General features: G+C 38.0%; 1 protein-coding gene across 1 annotated transcript in view; it reads right to left on the bottom strand.

Moving 5' to 3' along the window:
• LOC108667928 overlaps window positions 1-24,310 on the bottom strand; it is a 58,032-nt gene that overhangs the window by 20,706 nt on the left and 13,016 nt on the right. The window contains exons 3-19 of the mRNA XM_047884123.1: window positions 19,512-19,703; window positions 18,954-19,062; window positions 18,480-18,641; window positions 17,762-18,181; window positions 16,398-16,514; window positions 13,620-14,390; window positions 12,273-12,406; window positions 11,365-11,451; window positions 10,107-10,238; window positions 9,133-9,294; window positions 8,667-8,800; window positions 8,092-8,420; window positions 7,401-7,771; window positions 6,824-6,928; window positions 5,373-5,477; window positions 3,814-4,419; window positions 477-559 (exon numbers count right to left, since the gene is read on the bottom strand). Coding sequence (XP_047740079.1) covers window positions 477-559; window positions 3,814-4,419; window positions 5,373-5,477; window positions 6,824-6,928; window positions 7,401-7,771; window positions 8,092-8,420; window positions 8,667-8,800; window positions 9,133-9,294; window positions 10,107-10,238; window positions 11,365-11,451; window positions 12,273-12,406; window positions 13,620-14,390; window positions 16,398-16,514; window positions 17,762-18,181; window positions 18,480-18,641; window positions 18,954-19,062; window positions 19,512-19,703 — 4,019 coding nt within the window. The remainder of the gene's footprint in view (window positions 1-476; window positions 560-3,813; window positions 4,420-5,372; window positions 5,478-6,823; window positions 6,929-7,400; window positions 7,772-8,091; window positions 8,421-8,666; window positions 8,801-9,132; window positions 9,295-10,106; window positions 10,239-11,364; window positions 11,452-12,272; window positions 12,407-13,619; window positions 14,391-16,397; window positions 16,515-17,761; window positions 18,182-18,479; window positions 18,642-18,953; window positions 19,063-19,511; window positions 19,704-24,310) is intronic.

Here is a 24,310-nt window from a genome sequence, read left to right as displayed (position 1 = left end):
ATGCATGCAGTGCAGTGCGGATATGCAAGACGGCTGCTCCTATAACGATGGCAGGATGCATGCAGTGTAGTGATGATATGCAAGACGGCTGCTCCTATAACGATGGCAGGATTCATGCAGTGCAGTGCGGATATGTCTTACAATTTACATCGAGGGAACGTTCATGTGGTGAAGTTAACGACGAGGCGAATCAAAAAGAAAACTGTCGATCCGAATGATTCGTAGTAAACAAAAGTATAGTATAAATTATTGCAATGCGAATTTGGCAAGCGTTTCAGTATAACTCAACAACAACCCAAACCGTAGCTATTAACTTCGAACAATTTGCAAATCATTTTGCAAATGGACTATCTGCACGTGTCCATGATAATCAATTCATTTACAGTTTTACACTATTTTTAGGTAATCAACTTCACAGATTACCATTAAATATTGAAGCGATAAAGATATTGAACCATCCCAAAGCTGATACTCACTTTGATTGAAGTTCACGTAGCACGTTCGCCTGTTCTACCAGCTGCCGGTCTTTGATGTTTACTTGTTCCACGAGCCGATCCACCTGCGACATCGAGGAGTAATATCTTTTAATATTGAAAAATTCACAAGGAAATTTCAAACAAAGAATATCTTGCGAGCATTCACGCTGTTAATCATCAAATAAGTAAGACATTCTCGTACGAAAAGCAGCATAAGCATAAGAAACAAATGCGTCTGAATGGACCGCTAACGATTAGTATCATGAAATCGAACAGGAACTAATAAACAAAATTAGTGATAATGTTAATGTATTTAAAAAGTTGATAAATTCAAGAGAGGAAGACAACACTACAGAATAAGTCTATATTGGCCTTGTGATGAATTTACCTTTTTGTAAATCGTCTGGCGCATTGTAAATCGTCAATTTATATCGTAATGGCACACGGAACATTTCGATTTCAAACTGAGCCAACGCTATATGAAAAAAAAATTTCAAAGTGAAAAATCAAATTTAAAAATTTTGGCTCGAGTGTTAAACTTTGTCGTTTACGAATACTGACGTAGTAATTAACCAATGCACAAAAATGTTATCGAGCGTTTGATTGCATAATGAGTACCCGTCATAGTACCGCTTTTTTAACACGAAAGGTCACAAGCAAAAGAGTTTTCATATTGGTAAGCGAGTATCTGCCTTTCTGCCGCCATGCGCGACACAAATAACGAACAGACTCCTCATGCAGGTCGAGACTTGCATCAATAAATGCAGTTATAACAGAAATTAGACGTGTTAGCTAAATGCCAGCTTTTGACAGTAGCTGAAGAAGGCATCTTACTTATAAAAGAAAATGAAATGAAACTCATTTCGCTTATGAGTTAATGACTCGAGTAAAGTGCGGCTCAAAAAAATTTCTTTCCAATAGTGGTTGCCACCGACCCACCGACTTCTACTATCGTATTGGCTGTTAATAGGTTGTAGTTTTTGCATTTTGTTCAACCTCAGGCGTAAATAATTAATGAATTGAGAAAATGATTGTTTGAATTTAACGGTTATCCGCTGGAAATTCTGCCCATATGTCCAGTCGGTCGCAAAACACTGTAAACAGAACTTCTTTGCGTGATACTTGGCAATTCAGCGTAGTTATGCCTATAGTGATATAACATAGCCTCATAATTTTAATAAGGTCATGGGTTCACTTAATTTCATTTGCATATTGAAAAATTTCGGTGAAATATTGACTAAAAATAAATTATGTAAATCTAACTAGGCTTTTGAAACTAGTCAATTATTGATCGTTATGTTAGCGGGTGAGAGTGTTAACTGCACATATTGACGTATTTTGTGTTCTACAGAATTGTTTACTGGAGTCCAATTAAATTTTTCTACTCTATAAGAATGCTTCTCAGCAAAATAGAGCGACACATCAAAACTACCTCTCCCAGTGCCTCTAAACACAATTTATTTGATGATGACGGTGTTCTTGATGAAGACTTTTCAGTCTGTTCAATACTGTCACCCAAAAGTTGAGAAGAAAGTCATCGAGATGTTAAGGATGGACCGATACTACTTGTAATCAAGCCCTCTGAATTCGAAATTTTTTAACAAGAAGCCCCTAATAAGATTCCACGAGGGTGTAATAAATCAGAATAAGATCTGGTTTTCGCAAAATTCAACAGCCATGCACAAGGCACAGGATGAGCAATAGTCGTACACTAGACAAGGTCGTACGTAACAGAGTTACACTGCAGGCAAGGTAGCACGTAGCAGTCCTAGCTGCTATGCATGCCCGGGCGCGCATGCAGTCCTACACGACATGCAGGAGCACGATGTTCACCTATACTGCCGGGGTGTACACGCAGTCCTACACTGCACGCCGAAGTGCACACGCAGCCCTGTAGTACTAGATGCCGGGGCACGTACGCAGTCTTACATAACATGCAATGACATGTCGTCCTACGTTGCATGCCGGGGTTGCAGACGCAGTCCTACAACACTACCTGGAAGAAACTGCCTGACCATCAGCTAACTAGTAATAGTGAATTCAAACAGAAACCATGATGCGTTATGTGCAAGCGAGGAAATTGCAAAAACACATGGTTTTTTATCTTCAGAAAATGTCCAGTCAGAATATATGAAAAATAAAAAAGGAGGAACGTGCAACAAATGCTTCTACCGAAGCAACTATTTGACCAGAAGGGTGTAAGGCACATCCCCTCATGACGTGACGTCGAATAATAAGTTTCAGATAAACGATATTTTCAGTGTAGCACTTGAGCGTATTTTCATTCAAGTGTTAATTATACTACATGTCACCAGCTTTTTCATTAGAAATGTAACGTATTTTGTTCATGTGTGAAGGTCATTCGTCCAATTGTTCAGATTTGTCGCTTCTAGTTTCAGTCTGCGCTACGACCATGTGGACATATATGAAATCCTTCAAATTTTTTACAATGAATAAACTTTAAAAATGGGGAATAATTCTTCATAGTGATTAGAAATGTGTCGCACAAAAAATTGCATTTCAATTTTTTTGTACCTATAAAATAAAACGAATTAAAACTTATAAAATAAATCTAATTTCCAGCTCATATTGTTCGAGTTAGTATTGCACCCAAACTCTCAGTAGCGCCAATTCAACAGCGAAAAAATACCAATTAAATGAAAGTGACCAATAAAAGTCGAAGGGAATTTTTTCATCATTGAAAGTAACGAGAACAAATTTTTGAGTTTTTTTGCAGTGACTTAGCATTGAACAAGTCAACATGCGTGTTACATGCAGTGGAAGCATCAAAAACCCAGGGGTAAATACAAAGCTACTTCTAATATTAATCGAAATGAGAAAGAAAGATAACGCAACAAAAAACTACAAGAGGTAAATCAAATAAAACTAATGCCGCTAAGAAATAAAAATGCACTAAAAATTATACGAGTGATTACAAAAAAAACACAATATCCTAAATTATTAATACGAGGCAATACATTACAAATGGATTGAGTATTTAATATACGAGTAATTTATATACACTTTCGAAGCACAAACTATCTGCACGCTTCATCATGTTACTTTCTATGTGTTCGTTTTTACAACTATAAACAACGTTTCAGCTGTAGAATTGTAAAGTCAATGAAGATTTTTCAGTAAACAGCATACAAGGGAGAGCTCAAGTACCATCCAACCATCGAGCGTTGTAAAGAATTTTTGTGGTTCGCTGTAAAGATGTAAAATAGAAGCACCATAAGAATTATTACACGATTCTACAAAAAAATATCAACGTAAATTCAGACCCCAAGTGCACCAGCAAACTCTACAAGGGGACGGAAGAGAACTCGGCGGTTACCTCTCCTTGCAAGAAGTCAGCTCGTGTCAGAACTTCTTCCATTTGAGATCGTGCTATAGTATTATCTTCGTCAGCGACAAGCGTGGCTTCCTCCAATCTTGCATTTCTCTGTTCTTCTTCCAAAAGCATGTGTTCAGTCACCTCGAGTTTTTCTTTCAATATTAGGTTCTCCGAAACGAACTTGCGTTGAATTTCATCCAATGCAGTTTCTTTTTCGTTGAAAAAAGCCTGGGCATCAAGAAACTCTAGTCGTAATGCATCCAATTCTTTGTCCCTCACCTCAATCTGGTGTCGGAATTGCGAGAGGAGGTCATCGGATTCATCCACACAAGCTTGAAGCTGGAGAATTGTAGCACAATGTTCCTCAACTTGTTTACGACATCTTATTGCTTCTTCCTTAAATTCATCGCACTCATTTCTCACGACTTGATTTCCGTCGCGCAGTTCTTGTAGCTGTATTTCGTAATCGAGATTCAAGTTCTGTAGTTCCGAGAGCTGTTCTAAGGTCTCGGCCAGGTTGGCTTCGGCAGCCATCAACTTTGATCTCACACTCTCGAGCTCCTGCAGTGATTCAGGCGGACTTTCTTCGGCGTTTGAGGGGGCAATCTGACGCGCAAAGTTGTCAAATAAACATTCGGAATGACGAAATGATGCTTCGATCGATACACAATAGCAAGATTATTTGAATAAAGGAAATGTGTGTAGGTTGGAACACTAACGGAGCGACGTTGCAAAAGTGTCGCCGTTGAAATAAGATTGATTAACGGCCTCACAAACCTTCCTCGAAAATACAGGTGAAGAGGACATGCTGGTGCATCAGAAATATACTTTGATGAAAAATAATAGGAGGTGCTACACAAAATCGCCTGGTCATTGCATGTGCTCCAAAACGAAGTGACGTGCACGTTTACGAGAGTATAGGATATGATTTATCAACGTAATCATGCTGAAGTGTAAAGTGCATGCAATGCTGTTTCGCTCTGACACAAAGGTTTTACACTCTCACTTTAATTATTATTTAAAACATATCAATTAAATGCAAACGCTGTGGAGAACTGTGAGAAAAGAATAAATTTCAATCATCACAAATTCGACGTTTTGTAAACTGTGCAGGGAGTTGACTGGTGCAGCAGAAAATATTATTACATTTAATTGATCGTAATTATTAAGTCAAATAACGTCAAAAACTTGTCAATAATTAATTTTACATTCGTGTTACGATTTTAGTAGACATTGTAATCGTATCGTTATACTTATAATTTGGTTTTCTTCTAGACTACATACGAAAAACAGAGTTAACGTTGAAAAAAGCGTAACAGATTAATCATGTTGAGGAAAATAATGCAAAATGAAATTGAGTTGAATTTGAAACACATCAAAAAATTTAGAGGAATAATCTGAATTGCTGAAGCAGTTTCTTTAAAAAGAAAGATGAAACTGATGCCATCGAAGCGGTTATGTCTTTGAACTGAGATTGTCAGGTTAAGGCTTATGACTTTATGAATGACTTTATGACTTTTTATGACTGTCCATCTAAAGTCTATGATGTGCAACGCTACCTGAGGTGCCGTGAGGAGAGCTCCATGACAGCCCCTGGAGTATGGAGCGACAGTCACGCGCTGGTGCAGAGCCACGTGCTCTTTGTGCAGCTCCAATAAGTCAGCCTACGTCACAGAGCAAACCAGTCGAGCGAGTCAGAATACGCTAGGTATGTGAGGTAGTCTAATTCTCTTCCCGATATAGTCAATCATCAAATGCTGAATAAGAACGTTATACGTGCTAATGTTAATGATATACTGGAGAAAAATGAGCGTTACGTCAAGTGCTGTCTTGTCACTGATCATATTTCAGTTCTTGCAATACCCGGACAAAGCATTGAGAGTATATTCATGTTTTAGACAAGCGATGTACGAGGTGCTTTAAAGGCGGTAAGTTTCTAGGTATCATTTTTGGTAAGTCTGAAAGCTATATAATAATCGAAAAATATGTTTACACTGAAAACCCCGAATGAGACACCGACTAATTTATTATTGAGAAATTTTTGACGACGTCAAAAGCGCTGGCGCATTTGCACGTTAACTATCGGCCGCATGCGCATTGTCTAGAACTGAAACTAGGTTAAAATCCATTTGAGTCAAGAGAAAACATTTGGTGAATTAGGGCTTGATCATAGAATCTACACCGTCATTGTTTTTGCCCTACGTAGGTTTAATTATAGATCGTGTTTGTTACAATTGTTATGAAATTGTAGGGGAAGGTTTCATGAGGAATGCATATTTTTGATCGATCAGAATATGAGACTAAGTGCTGAGATAATGAACGTGAATGCATTAGTTGATCACACGCTTCTGTGGCACATCATACTATGGAAAACACACTACACGCAAAAACTTTGAAGACAAATGCACTCCATTAGCTAAAAAAATCACTCTCAGTTTAAAAATATTTAAAACTACGAATAGAAATGGAACATCAATGCCTGGATGCTCGATGCAGGGAAAACACTCTACATTCAAAAAATTTGAAGACAACTGCACTCCATTAGCTAAAAAAAAATCACTCATTTTAATAAAAAAGTTTAAAACTACGGAAATAAATGGAACATCAATGCCTGGATGCTCGATGCAGGGAAAACACTCTACGTTCAAAAAATTTGAAGACAAATGCACTCCATTAGCTAAAAAAATCACTTTCAGTTTAAAAATATTTAAAACTACGGAAAGAAATAGAACATGAAAGCCTGGCTGCTCGATGCAGGGAAAACACTACACGCAAAAAATTTGAAGATAAATGCACTCCATTAGCTAAAAAATCACTCTCAGTTTAAAAATTTCTGAAACTACGAATAGAAATAGAACATCAAAGCCTGGTTGCTCGATGCAGGGAAAACACTCTACATTCAAAAAATTTGAAGACAAATGCACTCCATTAGCTAAAAAAATCACTCTCAGTTTAAAAATATTTAAAACTACGAATAGAAATAGAAAATCAAAGAAGCCTTGATCCTTACCTGAGTAGCCTCGAGCTTCGCCTTGAGAGTTTCCACTTGCGTCTCCAGCAGGTCGACCAGCAGCGCGTCGCCGCTGCCTGACGCGAGCGTGCCGGAGCTAGAGACCTGCACATGAACAATATATAATTACTGATTAGGATCCAATACTCCGAATCCTGCAATAAATTGAGTTGCAACACTGCTAATGGCGCAAAAAAATGAGTTACAGCACTGCAAATGGCGCAATAAGTTAAGATGCAGCTCTGAGGATGGTATAACTAAGTACTAATGCATATCACTGCGAAAGGTATCGCAAATTAAGAAGCAACACTGCAGTACATCAGAGAAATGGCTGCAGAAAGAACATATCATTTCATTGTTATTTAGGAACAATTTATTTAAAGTAAATTTGAAATTTGAAGTTACCTGCATCACATATATTACGCAAGTAAGTGAAAAATTCAATGTATAAAAATTCAAAATATAATTCTACCAATGCAGAGTTACAATGTAATTGAAGAAATAAATTTTTATTAAAGTCTTATCACACTGTAAATTATGCGCAGTAGGCGATTATTGATCAAAGTTGCAGACTTGCCTTCTCGTGATTGATGGAGCCTTCCAAGTCCAGCGACCTGAGCGAGTCGGACAACTTGAGCGACGAGACGCCGGTCGGCAAGTTGGACAACTTTGCGCAGGTCGACTGGGCGGCGCAAGGGTGGCCGTCGATACCACGACCACAAGGCGACTGTGAATCAACTTCATCAGAAATAGAAGTCTTTGGAATGTTCTGCTTGACGGTGAGATTTTGCATGTCTCTGTAGCGGTCCAGAAGGTTCCTGCCCAGACCGAATGGGCTCTCCGAAGTCGGGAAAGTATCAGCGGTTGTTCTTCGGGAGTTGGGTGGGGACGACTGAGACCGAGGCTTTCTAACGGGGCTGCTGGTGGAGTGCGGAAGTCGTGACCCATCTGATGAAAATAACAAAATTAACAATCTTAGTTAAACTTGTATAATGAACTATAAAGAACAATGAAAATTGATTTCTATAACAAATACCAAGTAAATAAATTGGAAAAAAACAGTCTTGAAAAAATCAGTCCAAGCAAATATATCTGAAGAGGCGCTATTTCAACTCGCACGGCTTATCGCGGATTAGAATTAGCAAAATGAATCAATCAATTGGATGCATAAATCAATTAAATGAATCAATCAATTGAATGAATCAATCAATTGAATGAATTGATCAATCAATTGAATGAATCATAATGAATCAATTCCTGCAACTCACCCCAGTCGAAGAATTCAGCGTTCTCGTTGCTGACGTTGCTAACCCCCGATGTCTCGGACGCTGTTTTGTACTCATCATCAGACGACAAAGCAACTCGAGACGGGCTGCGTATCTCACCAACATCCTCGTCTTTAATGCCGTCGAAGGGCTTACAGATGTCGGCTTCACTTGAAGAGAAGTTAGACTTAGGCGCACCGTTGGGAGTGGAGAAAGACTCAAGTTTAGAGCCAGAGTTGTTGAGCTGGGAGGCATTTTTCTTGTTGTTCGAGAGCAAACTTTTGTTTACAGTAGAGTTGTCGCGCTCGGCTGCGATGCTTTCAATGGTCGCACTTCAAGAATAAAATTTATAATTATAACACAAATTAATATAACAGATCATTGATAGAAAAAAATGAAGAAGCAAAGATGTTTTAAAAACTAACCATGAGGATCAAATTGTTCTAGTTAGATAAACTTAGAACGCAATGTGATATAAATTAATCCAACAAAAAATACATGTTCAAACGAGCTAGAGTCTTTAATAATATCAGCAATATTATGCATCCGAAAATTATGATTTAACTGAAAATACTCACGTTTTCTGAAGCGCTTCTTTTTCCAACGTGGTCTTGACAGCCTTGAGCCCAGCGGCGTTCCGCAGTGCCGTCACCCAGTTGTTGCGGATGCCCGCGGTCACGGCAGAGAAAACAAACTGTTTCTCCGACCACGTCTAAAAAAGTAAAAGGACGCGTGCTAAATCACCTGTATAAATAGTCTACGTGAATGATATACGAATCTAATATTTGAAATTGCTATTTTGTAATGTTTTGTAAAGCTTCCGAGAAGGGCACATGTAATCCAGCCCAATGTAAATTTTTGTGCGAGTCATGAAATCGAAAATAAAAATATAAGTTTGAAAATTTAAATATCCAATAATATCCAGAATTTTTATTTAGATCCGCCACTTCCGAAAACAATGCAGATTTGAAGACACACAGCGATCTAATACGCCAAATCCAACATAAATATGACATGACAAATATTTCAATAATTGACGCTCACTTTGATGACGAAGCCATAATTTCTGGCGACGTCGACATTATGTATGTCCTCAGCGGTGGCCATGTCGATGATGCCGTCCAGTATGCCGTTGTCCTCGGCGCTGGAATTCCTGTAGAAGCGAAGGCCGGCGCCTTGCAGCACGAACCAGTACTTGTTCCATTCCTGCTCGGGATAAAACGCGTTCAAATATTATAAATATTACGATAAAACGCGTTCAACTATAATAAATATTACGCTAAAACGCGTTCAACTATAATAAATATTACGATAAAACGCGTTCAATGCGTTCAACTATAATAAATATTACGATAAAACGCGTTCAACTAGAAACTATTAACAGTGGGGCGCTGGCGAGAATATATATATAAAAGTTTCATGCTTGCTTTGGCTACAGATAGAATGAAACATGAACCATTTTAGGCATTCCTGAATTGAAGTCAATTTTATGATTTTTGAATAATTTCTCAATTTTACAGAGCTTGTATTGCTACAAATTTCCATTATTAAAACATAAAGTCACTTTCTTTGGCTTAGTATAGTTGATCTTTTTTTCCCCATTTATATAGACAATAAGGTGAAGAAGTCATAAGTACAGTTGTTTATGATTGTATTGCTACAAATTTCCAAGTCACTTTCCTTGGATTAGTATAGTTGATCTACATTGCCCATTTATATTTAATAGAAGGTGAAGTAGAGTCATAAGTACAGTTGGTTTATGATTGTATTGCTACAAATTTCCATTATTAAAAAATAAAGTCACTTTCCTTGGATTAGTATAGTTGATCTATATTGCCCATTTATATTGAATATAAGGTGAAATAGGGCCATAAGTACAGTTGGTTTATGATTGTATTGCTACAAATTTCCAAGTTACTTTCCATGGCTTAGTATAGTTGATCTATATTGCCCATTTATATCGAATATAAGATGAAATAGTGCCAAAAGTACACTTGGTTTATGAAGGTCATTATCACCTGGTTATCGCCCGCCTTCAGCAACCAGCCCTTCTTAATGAAGAGCAGGTCCTCCGCTGGGAGGTCGACGCGCGGCAGGCTTACGGAGCCTCCTTCGTCAGTGCCGCCACACCCGTCCGGGGCACCGCGCATCTGAATATTTTTTAGGTTAAGTTTTAGCTGCACAAATATCACTGACGTTGTATAAAAAATTCACATCCAGCGTAACTGAAATTGTAGCTCGAAAACATACTGAATATTTTAGATGTTAAGATTTAGACGCACAAATGTCACGGACGACGTACAAAATATTCACATCCAGCGTAACTGAAATTGTAGCTCGAAAACACACTGGATATTTTAAAAGTTAAGTTTTAGACGCACAAATGTCACGGACGACGTACAAAATATTCACATCTAGGGCAACTGAAATTGTAGCTCTAAAACATACTGAATATTTCAGAAGTTAAGTTTTGTTTAGACGCACAAATATCACAGACGAAGTACAAAATATTTGTATCCAGCGCAACTGAAATTGTAGATCGAAAACATGATCATATTTAATTCGGAAATTGAAGACGAAAAATAACCACAAATATCACAGACGAAGTACAACAAATTCACATCAAGCTCAAAATGAAATTGTAGCTCGATAGCATTATTATATTTAAATCGGAAATTGAAGCAGAAAATAACAATTAAGTTACGTATTGGTACAGAAGAGAAGAGGTATTGGTACGTAGGGCAAGAAGTTGAAACGTAAACAGTTTAAAAACATTGGATACGGATCAAAATCACGGAATATCACGATCGACCGCTAATTCTTCTTATATTTACTTTTTTTTAAATCTAGGGCAACTTAAGAAAACGTCAGCTCTTGAATCCGTCTCATGCTTGAATCAGTTTCGGGAAAACATTCTGTCTCATACACGGGAAAACATTCTGTAAATATATACGTAGATTGTGGAACAAACAAAATACATGAAAAAAGCTACCGATCAGTCGCTCTTGCATCGAAAACTGCAACTGTTTGTGCATGGTAGTGGCAGTGAATTTATGCACATAAATAAACCAATGACAGTCAAAGTTTAAGATTTTTAAAAAAATTTACATAAATGAACCGATGATAGTCCAAAGTGCAAGATTTTAAAATAAATTTACATAAATTCACCAATGATAATCCAAAGTTTAAGATTTTAAAATAAATTTACATAAATGAACCAATGATAGTCCAAAGGGTAATGTTTTAAAATAAGTTTTATGTAAAACAGAACATCACCTGCGATGGCGGTATGTCGGTTGGGTCGCTATTGGTGTTCAGGACGTCGGTGTCGCGGTCACGAGTCGGTTTGTCGGCCACGTTGCTCTGATTTACATGATTTTCAAATATTAAATCATTTTTTTTGGATGAATCGCAAATTAATTGTTGATTTAAAAGCTAAGATATTGCAGTTAATTCATTATACTCCATTAAAAACGTGCCGGAGACCAGCTCCGTACTTAGTTCAAAGACTTAAAAAGGCAAGATCAAAAGGATGCACAAATTTACAAGATAAAAATATAGATTTCCAAAAAAGTGAGTGGCCAAAAATCCTTTTGATTGATAATTTGAAGTAGAACGTGGTTCACACAAGATATATTGAGCAATTTAAATTTAATTTTCTTAATTACTTCATTCTATTGATTATACTGGTATTCCTGAAGTGCTTCAATTTAAAATGACTCCGGAACGTTTACAGGGAAAACAATACGTTTATTCGACATTTTCTTCGTTTTGTAATTATTAGGCAATTTTTAGGTGATAATTATGTATGCAGCTTCTATATATCTCAAGATACATTTTATTTTCAACCATTAACAAAACTCCTGTTATGATTTCATCAATAGGCGCTAGTACCAGGTTGCGGTGATGAACGTAGCGTACACAACATTGGTGATGACAATGGTGAACTTTACCTATAGTACCATTAGTACCTGCTGGTGGTGTAGATGGCGGTACATTAAGTTATGAGAATGGTGAACTTTAACTATAGTACCATTAGTACCTGCTGGTGGTGAAGATGGTGGTACATTAAGTTATGAGAATGGTGAACTTTAACTATAGTACCATTAGCACCTGCTGGTGGTGTAGATGGTGGTACATTAAGTTATGAGAATGGTGAACTATAACTATAGTACCAATAGAACCTGCTGATGGTGTAGATGGTGGTACTGGCGACGTCTGGAGGAGGTCGTGGTGATGGACGCTGCTATGTCCTTCAATTTGGCCTCCCTCTTACTGGCCTCCAGGTCTGCCAGTGCTGTACTGGTCTCAAGCTCGCCTGCTCGTATCACATTTACTTACGATAATTAATTTGACTCATCCATTAAACTTGGTTAACAGGACTCGACCGAAGCAACAGGACACTACTTTGATAAATATTAAAGATCGGTTAAAATTGTTTGTATCTCATAAGATTGATAGAGCTTGGTCGCTTTTAAGTAAAATTGAGTATTGAAATTTTGATGCATTTATTTCATTTCGGTGTGAAAACATAAGTTTAAAGTGATGATCAAAAACTTAGTAACCTAAATTCTACGTTTTTAATAGCAAGTTACTGAAGCAGATGGACATAAAATAGTATAAATGAGGCTTTAAAAAATGTATACTATATAAATACAAATTTGGACGAGTGTTGATTATCGTAATGACTTGCTGGATGAGTGTCAGTGATAAAAATCATTATAATTCAATTATGCAAGGTAATTTTTCGAGATCTGTAATAGGAACATGATAAAGATATTTTTAAGGTATAATAAGCCATGGGTCAAGTATGGCACCAAAGCTATATGTTGCAACAGCGACCAAAACCGAATGAATAGCACCATAAGTTGTCATATTGTTAAATCAGAATGATTTCAAAATTAAATGGTTAAGAAAAACAACTAGCAGAGGAGTCATGCGATGTCGACATGCAAAACAGCTGATATCAAGTAATGATTTCCACAATTACTCACCAGTAAGGCGAATATTCAGATAAGATTAAACAAAGACTTGTTGTCAGGTCACAATTCGTTATTATCATTTGACCGTGGATATTTTCTCATTAATAACTTCCTTTTCGGAAGATAACTTCCATGATTGGCATATGTCAATGAAATCTTCCTTATCTATACCCTCTTCCTACTTAACAGTTAGCAACTCACGTCCTTGTGACGTCAGCTAAATATAGACTATTTAACGGTACACTTTAACAGGAACTGTAGTCAGGACAAAGAACGGTTGCGGATATGTTCAGACTCAATTCCATTAGAGTTGTGAGCATTTGCCAGAAAGTGTTAACCTTTTGCTCTGATCTATATTCCCATAAACTGTAAGCCGTATATAATCTTCAAATAATACTGGATTAATCCTTACTCTATGCCTCATTAATCCTCCTGACCACTCACAGACCGCACCAACCTTAGGCCAAATGTATAAATATTAAGAGAGGGGTGTGACAGAAAACGCACCCAGTGACAGTTCAGATGCATAAGAATTTAGTACACCGTTACCATGTAAGTACGTGGATGAGGAAGTACTTCTTCCTCGAGAACTTTCGGTTTTGAAATCGAAAGCATCAGAAGATGGAGACGAGGAATGCGTTCTTTCCAGCGTAATGTCGCATCGACGGAGGTTTTCGTTTTCTGGTTTCGGTTTAGCCGACGACGGCTTGAGAGACATGGAGTCTTTAAGAATGTCGGGTACCGGCGAATATTTCACGTAGGATGAAGCAGTAGAAGGAAAAAAAGTTGTCTTTGGTTTAGAATCGAACACTTGATTGTCGTCGGTAGAAGACGAGGCGCCATCCAGCGACGGAAATGTGTTCGATGACCCAGAGTCACATCTAGGTCGATACGTAGCAAAAGAGCTCGCAGAAGCTGATTTCTTCAAAATACTCTTAAGGGGCATACAAGTTCTTGGTTGATATACAGGAGTATAAGAGCTGCCTAATACAGGACTGTCAAGAGGAGCTTTGCAAACATTTTTGAATGATTCATCGGCCAACCTTTTCGTTCCATCAGGTTCAACAGTAGCCGGGGACGACCCAAAATCACTTTGTATGGGAATCGACAAAGCTCGGCTTCTAAAGTCAACAAATGGATTTGTTCTAAGATCGGAGTTAGTAAACATGTTTGATGAATCAGAATCACGGCTTGTAGTACATGGTAAACTTCTGTATCTGTCGATGCCAGACGGCAGCCTCTTGTGCAGCTGAGATGCAACGTAGGCGCTACGCACTAGAGCTACAGATGTCATACCGTGAGTAGAACTAGTTTCTCTACCTGCAAGCAGTTCAATGAGAAACGGTTAGATGAGGGTAGTGCAGGCACAATGCAAGGGAAAATTTAGCCAGTAGAAGCACAAAATTAGCATGCAAAATCTAGCTACCGATCGGAAGAGCAAGTGTAAGATTAAGGCCTGTTTAATTAGCTTCTCTGCAAAAAACATGCTTCAGCTAAGTTATGTAACCGGAGATCAATCACAAGCATTGTTAACATGAACACTGGAATCAAGTAATGCATAAATTATTAGAAAATAGCTTCTAATTTCAAGATATTTGTCCGTGAAACCGTTATTGCCAGTAAGTTTAGTTAGAAAATAGCATCTGGTTGAAGATGGGAGGACTGCATCAATACTGACAGCTTTCTCAAGTCATGTAAATAGAAAAATTCAGAAAGAATTCCATTATTGAAACACCGAGAAGGTAGGGTAGTTTTTTTTAATTCAGGCGTAAGGTAGTTTGATTAGATTTTTTTCAGCACTAAACTTAACACTATGAAAGAGCCATGAAACTAGCACTAGACACATGCTATGAACAAAAATGATAATCAGAACAGAACAGTTTCTGCCAATATGCGTACCGAAACTTGCCAAAAGACTTAAATAAATCAATTTAAGAACTATCAATCATTAGAGGAACTGATACGAGGCCAAGCTGGAAAAATTGAAGAATATAAACTAAAACAACTAGGAATGAAATGAACGCTAGAGTGCTAGGAATGAACACTAGCAGATGAAATATAATGACTAGAGAGCGAGGAATGAACACTAGACGATGAAGAATGAAAACTAGAGGATGAGGAGTGAATACGAGAGAATGGGGGATGAAGAGAAAGGAATGAAGGTAGGCAATTGGCCGCAAGAATAAAGGCTTCCAAGAAGCTAGAACTGCTCTTTGATGTACGATATAACTTCAAAATTAATCTCATAGTGAAGCATTTTAGACAAAATTCGCACAATAAAAAGGGGACCCAAATGGTCAAGCTTGAGAAATAACATGATATATTGCATATATTGGAAACGCATGATAAGAAAAATATATCATTTGGAAAAATAAACGCTGGTTTGGTTATCAACCTCAAAACAAGGTGTCAACATCGTATTACAATTCAAATGAGGCGAACCAAACCTCGGATGAAAGACATGAAGTTGAATTGGTGGCCCAGTGGTTAAAGTTCAGAGTACCAAGATCACAGGCGCAAAAAGACGTTGGCTGCATATTACGCATTAAGTCACCGCAAGAAACACCATAAACCAATAAATCAATCCAATGAATTAATAAAAACGTATGAACTTCAATATTAAGAACGCTTTAACGTTATTTATTGTTTTCAGTATTGCCGGGCAGTTAAGTTTTCTGGGAATATATTTAGAAGTTTACTGTTTAGGATTATATAAATCCAAGCATGGTTAGGGGTTACCTATAGCAAGGAGCTGATCCTTTAGCACCGTCATGCGAAGTAGAAACAACGTTGCAGAGATGAAATGCGTAATGATAGTGACTTTTGATAAGGATGTAACCAGAATTAAAGAGTGCGATTTGGAAATATGATTTGGAAATATGACAGTTGTGGACATTAGAACTTTGATGATGATTTATCGATGAGTTCGAATTTTTACGACTCATGGCAGCATTTGAACTCTGAGTTTAAAGTTAAATGGAGCCGTTTTTCCGAGTTTTACTTGGTGTTTGGGACTAAAATATGATAGTGGGTTGGAGACCTTTCAACTTTGATGATGATTTATCCACGAGTTCGAGTTTTTGCAACTCATGGCAGCATTTGAACTATGAGTTTAAAGTTAAATTGAGACGTTTTTTCGAGTTTAACTTTGTGTTTCTGACTAAAATATGATAGTGAGTTGTAGACCTTTCAACTCTGATAATGCTTTATCGATGAGTTCGAATTTTTACGACTCATGGCAGCATTTGAACAGTGAGTTTAAAGTTAAATGGAGCCGTTTTTCCGAATTTAACTTTGTGGTTGGGAATAGAATGAGGCTTCACTCACTGCCAGGCTGGGACAACGCGCGGGCTTCTCTGTTCAAAGCGCGGCGAGTCCTGAGCCTGTGAGTCTGCTTGTCTTGTGTGGGGGGGCTCTCTGATGTGGGCGGGTTGTCGCTGTACGCTGTGCAACATATAAATACAATTTAGTAAGAAAATAAACTAATACAGTCACAATAAATGGTCGCTGTACGCTGTGCAAGATGTAATTACAATTTAGTAAGAAAATAAACTAATACAGTCACAATAAATGGTCTGGGGCCATACTTTCAAAATTCGCAAAGTGAACGTAAGTACTTACGTTCTATTTTCTTGTCTATGATTGGTGGATTTTGCTTGAAAGGCCGTCACTGATTGGCTGATGAACTTACGATCTCTTAACTTTTTGAAAGTATAGGCCCAGAAGAAGACTTCAATCCTGTGAATGAAACCAGTTCCCTAACTAACACTATATATATTGTGTTTATTGTTGAAGCGACTGTCAGCATTTGGGACACACCAACAGCCGTTAAGGGAATTGGCCTTTGAGTCATAATTTAGTTAGTTCCAAGCATCGTGTGTGTTGAGTGTGACCTTGCGCGACTTCTGTAACGTAAAATGATGAAAATTTTCTTCCCAAGTCAAACAAAGCAGGTTCTTCAGCATGCTGCAGAAATTCATATTTTTCGTGAAGACCGTTTTCATGTTACGATAAATCTTACCGAAACGAGGTTGTTCTCTTATGCCAGTGCCGTAATTATTATTTCGTTACCGTATTATTATTATATTATTTTGTTACCAAATTATTTGTTACCGTATTACTCATACATCGGTAATATGAATTTGATATATAAATGTCTGAACCTAAATATGAATGAGAGTTTTCAAGCTATCTTCATCAAATATACGCATTATTTGAACAGACTTGAATAATGAATAAAAAATTAATCCAAATTGATGGCATCTACACTCCATGAACACACTTCAATTCCATGTTCGGAAATCCGAAGTAAGACGAGGCAAAAATCCCATACAAATTATGAACATTGACCTCAACAATGCTTGAAAGGTCCAGAATAATTACATACTACAAACAGAAACTTAAGCTCGGGAACCATAAATAAATTGCTCAATAGAAACAGAATGCTGCCTCTGTATGTTCAAAAGAATTGCTTCATAAAAGCAATCCTTTAAGAAGCAAAAAAAAGTCGTGAATCCAAACAAGTGAATATTGCTTATAGATAAACATAAGTCAGGAATATTTACCAGGAACATAAGGAGGAGTGTTCTCCTTATGATCGTTATTTACCAGGAACATAAGGAGGTGTGTTCTCCTTATGATCGTTATTTACCAGGAACATAAGGAGTGTTCTCCTTATGATCGTTATTTACCAGGAACATAAGGAGGTGTGTTCTCCTTATGATCGTCAGGAACAAGTCTCGGGGGAGTCGATGGAAGGATCGTAGGCGAGATAGGGGCTGTGGAAGTGGTCATCCCCACTCGAGGGGAAGGCGTTTGCGATGGCGTTGGAATGGGGTTAGATCTTGAATGATGAAGGCTGTTGAAAGGTGTTACAGTCGAGCTAACGATCGACGATATGTTATTTCCAAGTCCATTGCCTGCGGAATCATTGCCAATAGTATGTGAAGTCGGTGACCCTGGAAGCCTGGATGAATAGTAGGAGTTGATCTGGTTTTTCTTTTCAATGTCGTCGTCATTATCAATATTTTTCGTAGATGACAGACCATCATCATCCTCGTTGCTGTTGTCGCTGCCATTGCTACTCTCGGTAACGCTGTCGTACTGCCGCCCTGCAATTAAGACGGACGAACGGTAAGGCTAGATCGAAGAGAACGGACTAATATTGAGATCAAATTATTTCTCCAACATGTTTTTCCAATAGAAACACACTCGGAAAATTTCTGAAAAATTATTAAATTGATGCAAATTAAAGAAAAACTATTATAGTACACTAATCTGACAAACAAAAGGCCCATTAAAAATCTCATAAAGATATGTCCATATTACAAATCGAAAGAAAATGAGAAATTGCGTAATAAATGATAATAATTTGCTAATCTAAAGGGTAGAATAGGAGCTGGACATTACCCGAGGAGTTTCTGTTGCCGCTGAACTGCTGTTGATGTGTAAACAGAGACTGTTGAGTGTCCAGGGATGGGGCGGAACAAGGCCTTCTGTTGCCGCGCAGGTCTGAGCTGATGCTGTGGAACCGCACGCGCTGGCTCACTGGAGACTCCAGCGTGCTGGGCACTGCACACAATATTCCATTTTAATTTCGATTGTAGTTACAATACATGTTCTAATAAAGATTTTTAAAAAATAATATAAAAAATCTGAAAATAATATAAGAAAAATAACTCACTACTCACTCACTAAGTGAGTGACAGAGAGCGCATTTTCTCATCGACGAAAACGTGAGGTCACGGACGGACAGACAGACGGACATAGCGAGCACAATAGTGAATTTTTTCCATAAATGAGAAAATGCGCTAAAAAGACCTTAGCATCATTCTACGAATAAAAAGAATCAAGTGTGCATGATAAATATTAAAGATGACTTGCCTCTCCCTGCAGCTCCTGACCGAGCGGCAGGATGCGCGGCGGCAGACGAGGCTGGGGCGCTGCTGCCTTTGATGCCGGGGAACGTGGCGTTGCGCTTATGGCGTCCGTGCTATAATTAATGCATACATCAATAAGTTCAATGCATGAGAAATAAGTTTTTACGAGAGTAAAATAGTTGTTCCCAAATAGTTTCTGTCAAATAGTTGTTCCAAATAGTTGTTCCCAAATAGTTTCTGTCATTCCCAAAATTTAATTTCAAGTGCTGTAAAACCTTCACCAGCTTGATAATGAAAATTGTATTTTCGAAACGTCGCAATCTATTAAAATGTCATTCGGAAACCTGCTTTTCGATCTCCCGGCTCCAGCTAGAAATTTGGTTCGACTCATTGAAAAGACGAACAAGAAGATTGTTAATAAAAAGCATGCTCTGGTCTTCAATCAAACTTGTATGTATATATGTATATATTTTTAATTCAATGTGAAGGTTTTCTTCGAGCCATCGGGGTAACCACTTTTCCTCAATAAATAAATAAAAATCAGCTCTAAAACTTGACGTACCTTGTGCATGCGAGGAAAGACGGAGAGTACGTCCTGCCACCACCGGCTCTCCTCCCGTGACGTGCCCTTAACGAACGTGACACGATCAGGTGATGTGATCGCCAGCGAGAACTGGTTGCCCGTGACATCCTCGGCACCTGACACCTCCAGCACGCGGTTCATGTCGATCACTCCTTGCGGGATGGTCGCAGGCTGTGCAAAAACACTCGTATTAATTGAGGCAATATAATAAAATATAACACAGTACACACTGCAGTAAGTGACAGAGAGCGCATTTTCTCGTCGACGAAAACGTGAAGTCACGGACGGACAGACAGACAGACGGACATGGCGAGCACAATAGTGCATTTTTTTCCATAAATGAGGAAATGCGCTAAAAATATTTATGAAATAGTGATATTAATTAAGGTAATTAAGTTGAGTTTAAGTTCGCTTCGTCTTCAACAACCTTTGACATTGGTTAAAGTTTCTGATTTAAAAAAAAATTAGCTTGTGTACATGAGACAATTATCGAAGCACTGATTTTCAACAGAGTCGATGCGCAACCGAGGCTGCGAAAAAGATTGTACAATAAATTTCAGCTGGGAAAAAATAATCCCTAAGAATTCGTTGAATGCAATTAACTCGCCTGTGAAATAAAAACACGAACAGTGTCTAGAAAGAATGTAAAAAAGAGAACTTAATTTCATTGTACGAATGACATTCCAGGCTTCAGAGTTACACGTTATAGAAGTCAGTAAAACCTCACGATATTGCATGATGAGCATTAAAACAAAAATGTCGCAACTTTGTGCCAAATCACGACGCTGGCAGTAATGACGCGTTACAACAAACATATCCCGACTATATAACGCAAGGAATTAAAGTAAATAGGAACTAAAAAATCAGGTTTGCCTGGATGACTCGTGTAATTTTCATGGGTCAGAACCCTCGAGGCGAGGCGTACGTTCTGCGATTAATTGTTAACCCGGCATCAGGGGCCTCGGAATAACGAGTTCCTAATACCCATTTTACTCAACTCTGGCCGACTTCAATTCCAAATTCTCATCTAGTTATACCGCAAGCCAATATTTTTGATGTGGGAATCCTCAGAGACGCCTTGTTCGCACTGGTTAAAAACCTGATAAAAAAATTGCCCTGACGGACGCATTCCTTTCTTAATGTTCGCACTACTCGATTCTCGGTACATTTTGACAGACGTAATTTAAGAGAAGACTGTACGAAAAGACAAAAAAGGTATTTAAAAAGACTGGACGAAAAGATAAAAAGTGTGGTTGGAGTGGAGCAGAAGGTAAGAAGAATTCTATGCGACGGGAAGAGCGTCTAATTTCGTTTGGTTATTAGCGCACCATTTGCGGTGACGGGAGCAATGGTCCTGCAGAAACTTTCTCTTGGATACGCTGAGCCACTCAGTCACTAAAGCAAACCGCGACAGTCATTAAGCCGTCTTTAAAGTGACAGCTAATACCTTCAAATGGATCCTTTCACCATCGCATCAAAAGACATCCATAATTCCAAGTACTTTTTTCGCTATACATTGGCATTTTGTCCGATGTTCGTCAACAGATACACCGGTACCATTTTCAATGCGATGTGCAAGACCAACACAATAACAGACACAGAAACTAACAGATAACTACATGCATGCATTGCATGTAATAGAATTGCAGCAAAAGCATCAAATACTCTGAAACGCAGGAAATGTTAACAATGTGTCGCTGGATAACACTCAGCGTGAATGAAGTAGAAAGAATTTTGAAGAAATTAAAGCTAGAAGTTTGAAGAGTCAGTACGAAATTCAGTAGATGCCTGCCAGTTGGACGTCACTAACGGATCACTACCATTACTGCGTTGCGGTTCCCATCTCATATATAGTAATGATAATTAAGGTTTCATCGATAATCCCACTCACATAGACCGCTCAAGGTTAAAACTTAACCTGGATATCGCACTCGATCATCTGTTGATTTAAGCCGTTAAAAGTTTTCATCTTTTAAAATTTTTTCTTCCGATGCATATTTCCTATTTCTGATTTTCTCATTGGAGCTTCATATGATAGTGTTGCTATAGTACTGCCGCAGAGTTATTAGTGCAATCTCATGAACACTTTAATAAAGAGCTACAATTTTGCGCGATAACGCATTTACAGTAAGCTCCTACATCCTAAAAATTATTATAAATAATTTTGAGGCGTCTAATGGTGAGGTTTTCCGACAATGAATTAATTTTGAACAAAGAGCACTAGAAATTAAGAAATAAAATATTTTTCTAAAAGTGAAATAGATTCAAATTTTCTTCGATCGAAAAAAGAAGCCTCTGTAAGAAACTTCTTACTAGCCTTTACAGATTAGCGATCTTAATGTTATTCGAACTGTAAAACACGTACTTATATCCAACCATCATCATCAATTGATAGGACAGTAAAATACGAGCCCATCTAATCAGGCAAATAAATTGGTCGCCCATAGAATAAAAGTCCAGATTAAAACAAAAAAAAAAAAAAACTTCAATACAGAGCACAAGTTGATCTATAATTTTCCAATTGAATTGTGACTGGAAGCGATCGTTCATAGCTGATGAACTCAAAATATTTAATATAAATAATTAAACCGAAACTGAAATATGAAAATATGATAATACCTGTCGGTCGTCTCAAAAATTGTACGACAATGTCCGGTTAAAATTCGAAATTAGTGAAGCTTGGCGCTGGGTACATGAGAGCTCGAGCTGACCAGTAACCTATAAATGCGCGGATAGCCACGCATAAAAGTTCAAATATAATCTCATTCCCATCAGTCAAACGTAATCACTAGACGTTATTCTCAATTTGGCCAATAATTTCAAAATTGAACAATGAAATTTCGCTTCAATGAAAACATCGCAGCAATCTGCCACAGATTTCGACAATGGCCACTGACTTAAAATTCCAGTCAGGAAGTGCAGAGAAAATTACGAAAGGCTAATTGTCTAAAGACACCTAGGCAAGCCTCCTCAGATAAAAGGTTAGAGACCGCGGAGACGGGCGTGTAATATTTCGGGCCTAATCGCCCGACACGAGGAACAGAGCTGCGAACTGGAAGCTGAAGCTGCCCGATTCTAAAACGTTGTGCCTAATAAGTGGTAAATAAAGGAAAAAAATGTAAAAAAAAATCTATTATTGTTTATGAGAACGTTTCAAACTCCGGGATCCATCGCCAGATATGAGATTAACAGCCAGTGATTGGCAATTGATGATGCAACTTGAGATCCAGGCAGCAATAAATAATGTTGTACTTCAGCGGAACGAACTCGGAACGAATGAGGCATTGGTCGTACCAACAAGCTTATTAATTGGACTCGAAGATTCCCTTATGCGCAACTAATTGAGAATTGCCATGTGATTTGAGATAGAAAAAAATCTGACGTATTGCATGATAAATTCCAAGGATGTAATGAAATTACAAGATCTTCGACGGTTCATGGGTTGATTTGGAATTTTAGTGCACAGTAGCTATTGTCTGAGACTGCCTATGATAGATGGTTCAACCGATATGGTAAAGTGCCGGGAATAGTTTCTTTGCGTCACTGCAGACTTTTATTACTTCAATAAAATGATGAAAATCGGGCCAATAAGCAACGTTGGAGTGAAAAGTTCGAAACTTGCGCCAGTGTTTTTCATCGGGAGAATTAAAGAAAGAATCAAAGCGGCGTCTAAGGACGTGATTATGCAGGTTTTATTAAGATGTGCAAACAATTTCGTTACAATTATAGCGAACGAATTTTGAACAGAGGAAATAAACCTTCTCCTTTTATTGAAAAACACACAGGGAAGACATGGACAAAAATAAACAAATTGTTTATTTTAGCTTTAAATTTTGCCACACACATTGCATCCCTTGTAGTAAATATTTTCGTGGAAGAACTGTGCACGACAACGAAGTGAATTCCAAAAGATATTCTATCGAGGACGAAGCGATGTCTACAGGAATTTTCAACGGCGATCAAGCGGAATGAAATAAGTAAGAGATTTAGTCCTATTCGCTACTGATGCAGTGAGTGTTCGAGCACCGGAAAGATGCATCAAGAGATACGTAGATGACAAGACACCGGCCGGGATGCCTCAAGCTGTTCTAAAGTGGAGGACCTTAGCCTAACAGCGCCTCTTGGAAATTAATAGATGACGCTACGATAGGACAGCGCCCGCTGAGAAAATTGAAGGCAAACTAAAATATTAGCCTTTCTAACGAGATATTCTTAGAAAGAGTAAGGGAGTTACTATGACGATTTAATAAAAAATGCAGACAGCTAAAAATGTGCAGATTCGGATACAAAGCAATTTATTATGTTTTTTAGTAATCAATTCGCAAAACATGAAATTCACGGTATAAACCCAAAAAGAATTAACTTCCACTACCAGACGCTTTTGAAACTTACAAGAACAACAGGCAGTTGAATTGTACTGGAAACACTTAAATGATCAGCGTTATGCTATACTGAATGCATACATCTAGTATAAATAAATACAGTTAGTTATGGCGGTCGTTTAATAGACATCGTGACCGAGCAACGGTCCAGAGAGGCCCAAGAATCGTGTGAAGCAGAAGCCTGCGATATCGATCACAATTTCAGTAAAGACAAGAAGCCAGCAACACACGAGATAGAAAGCAAGATAGAGAACTGCATTCGCAACTGATCTGCGAACACCTTACAAGAACGCAATCGCGACCGCTGTAATTATCAAGATCATGCCTCGATAAAAAGAATCCTGAAATTGCCGATGGCGATGCTCATGGCGGCAGGCAGACATGCCAAGAATAAAA

Source organism: Hyalella azteca, unplaced genomic scaffold (assembly GCF_000764305.2).
Source record: "Hyalella azteca isolate HAZT.00-mixed unplaced genomic scaffold, Hazt_2.0.2 contig14662, whole genome shotgun sequence".
NCBI lineage: Eukaryota > Metazoa > Arthropoda > Malacostraca > Amphipoda > Hyalellidae > Hyalella > Hyalella azteca.
Note: the sequence above shows the minus strand (reverse complement) of the source record. Positions and strands in the feature narration are given on the sequence as shown.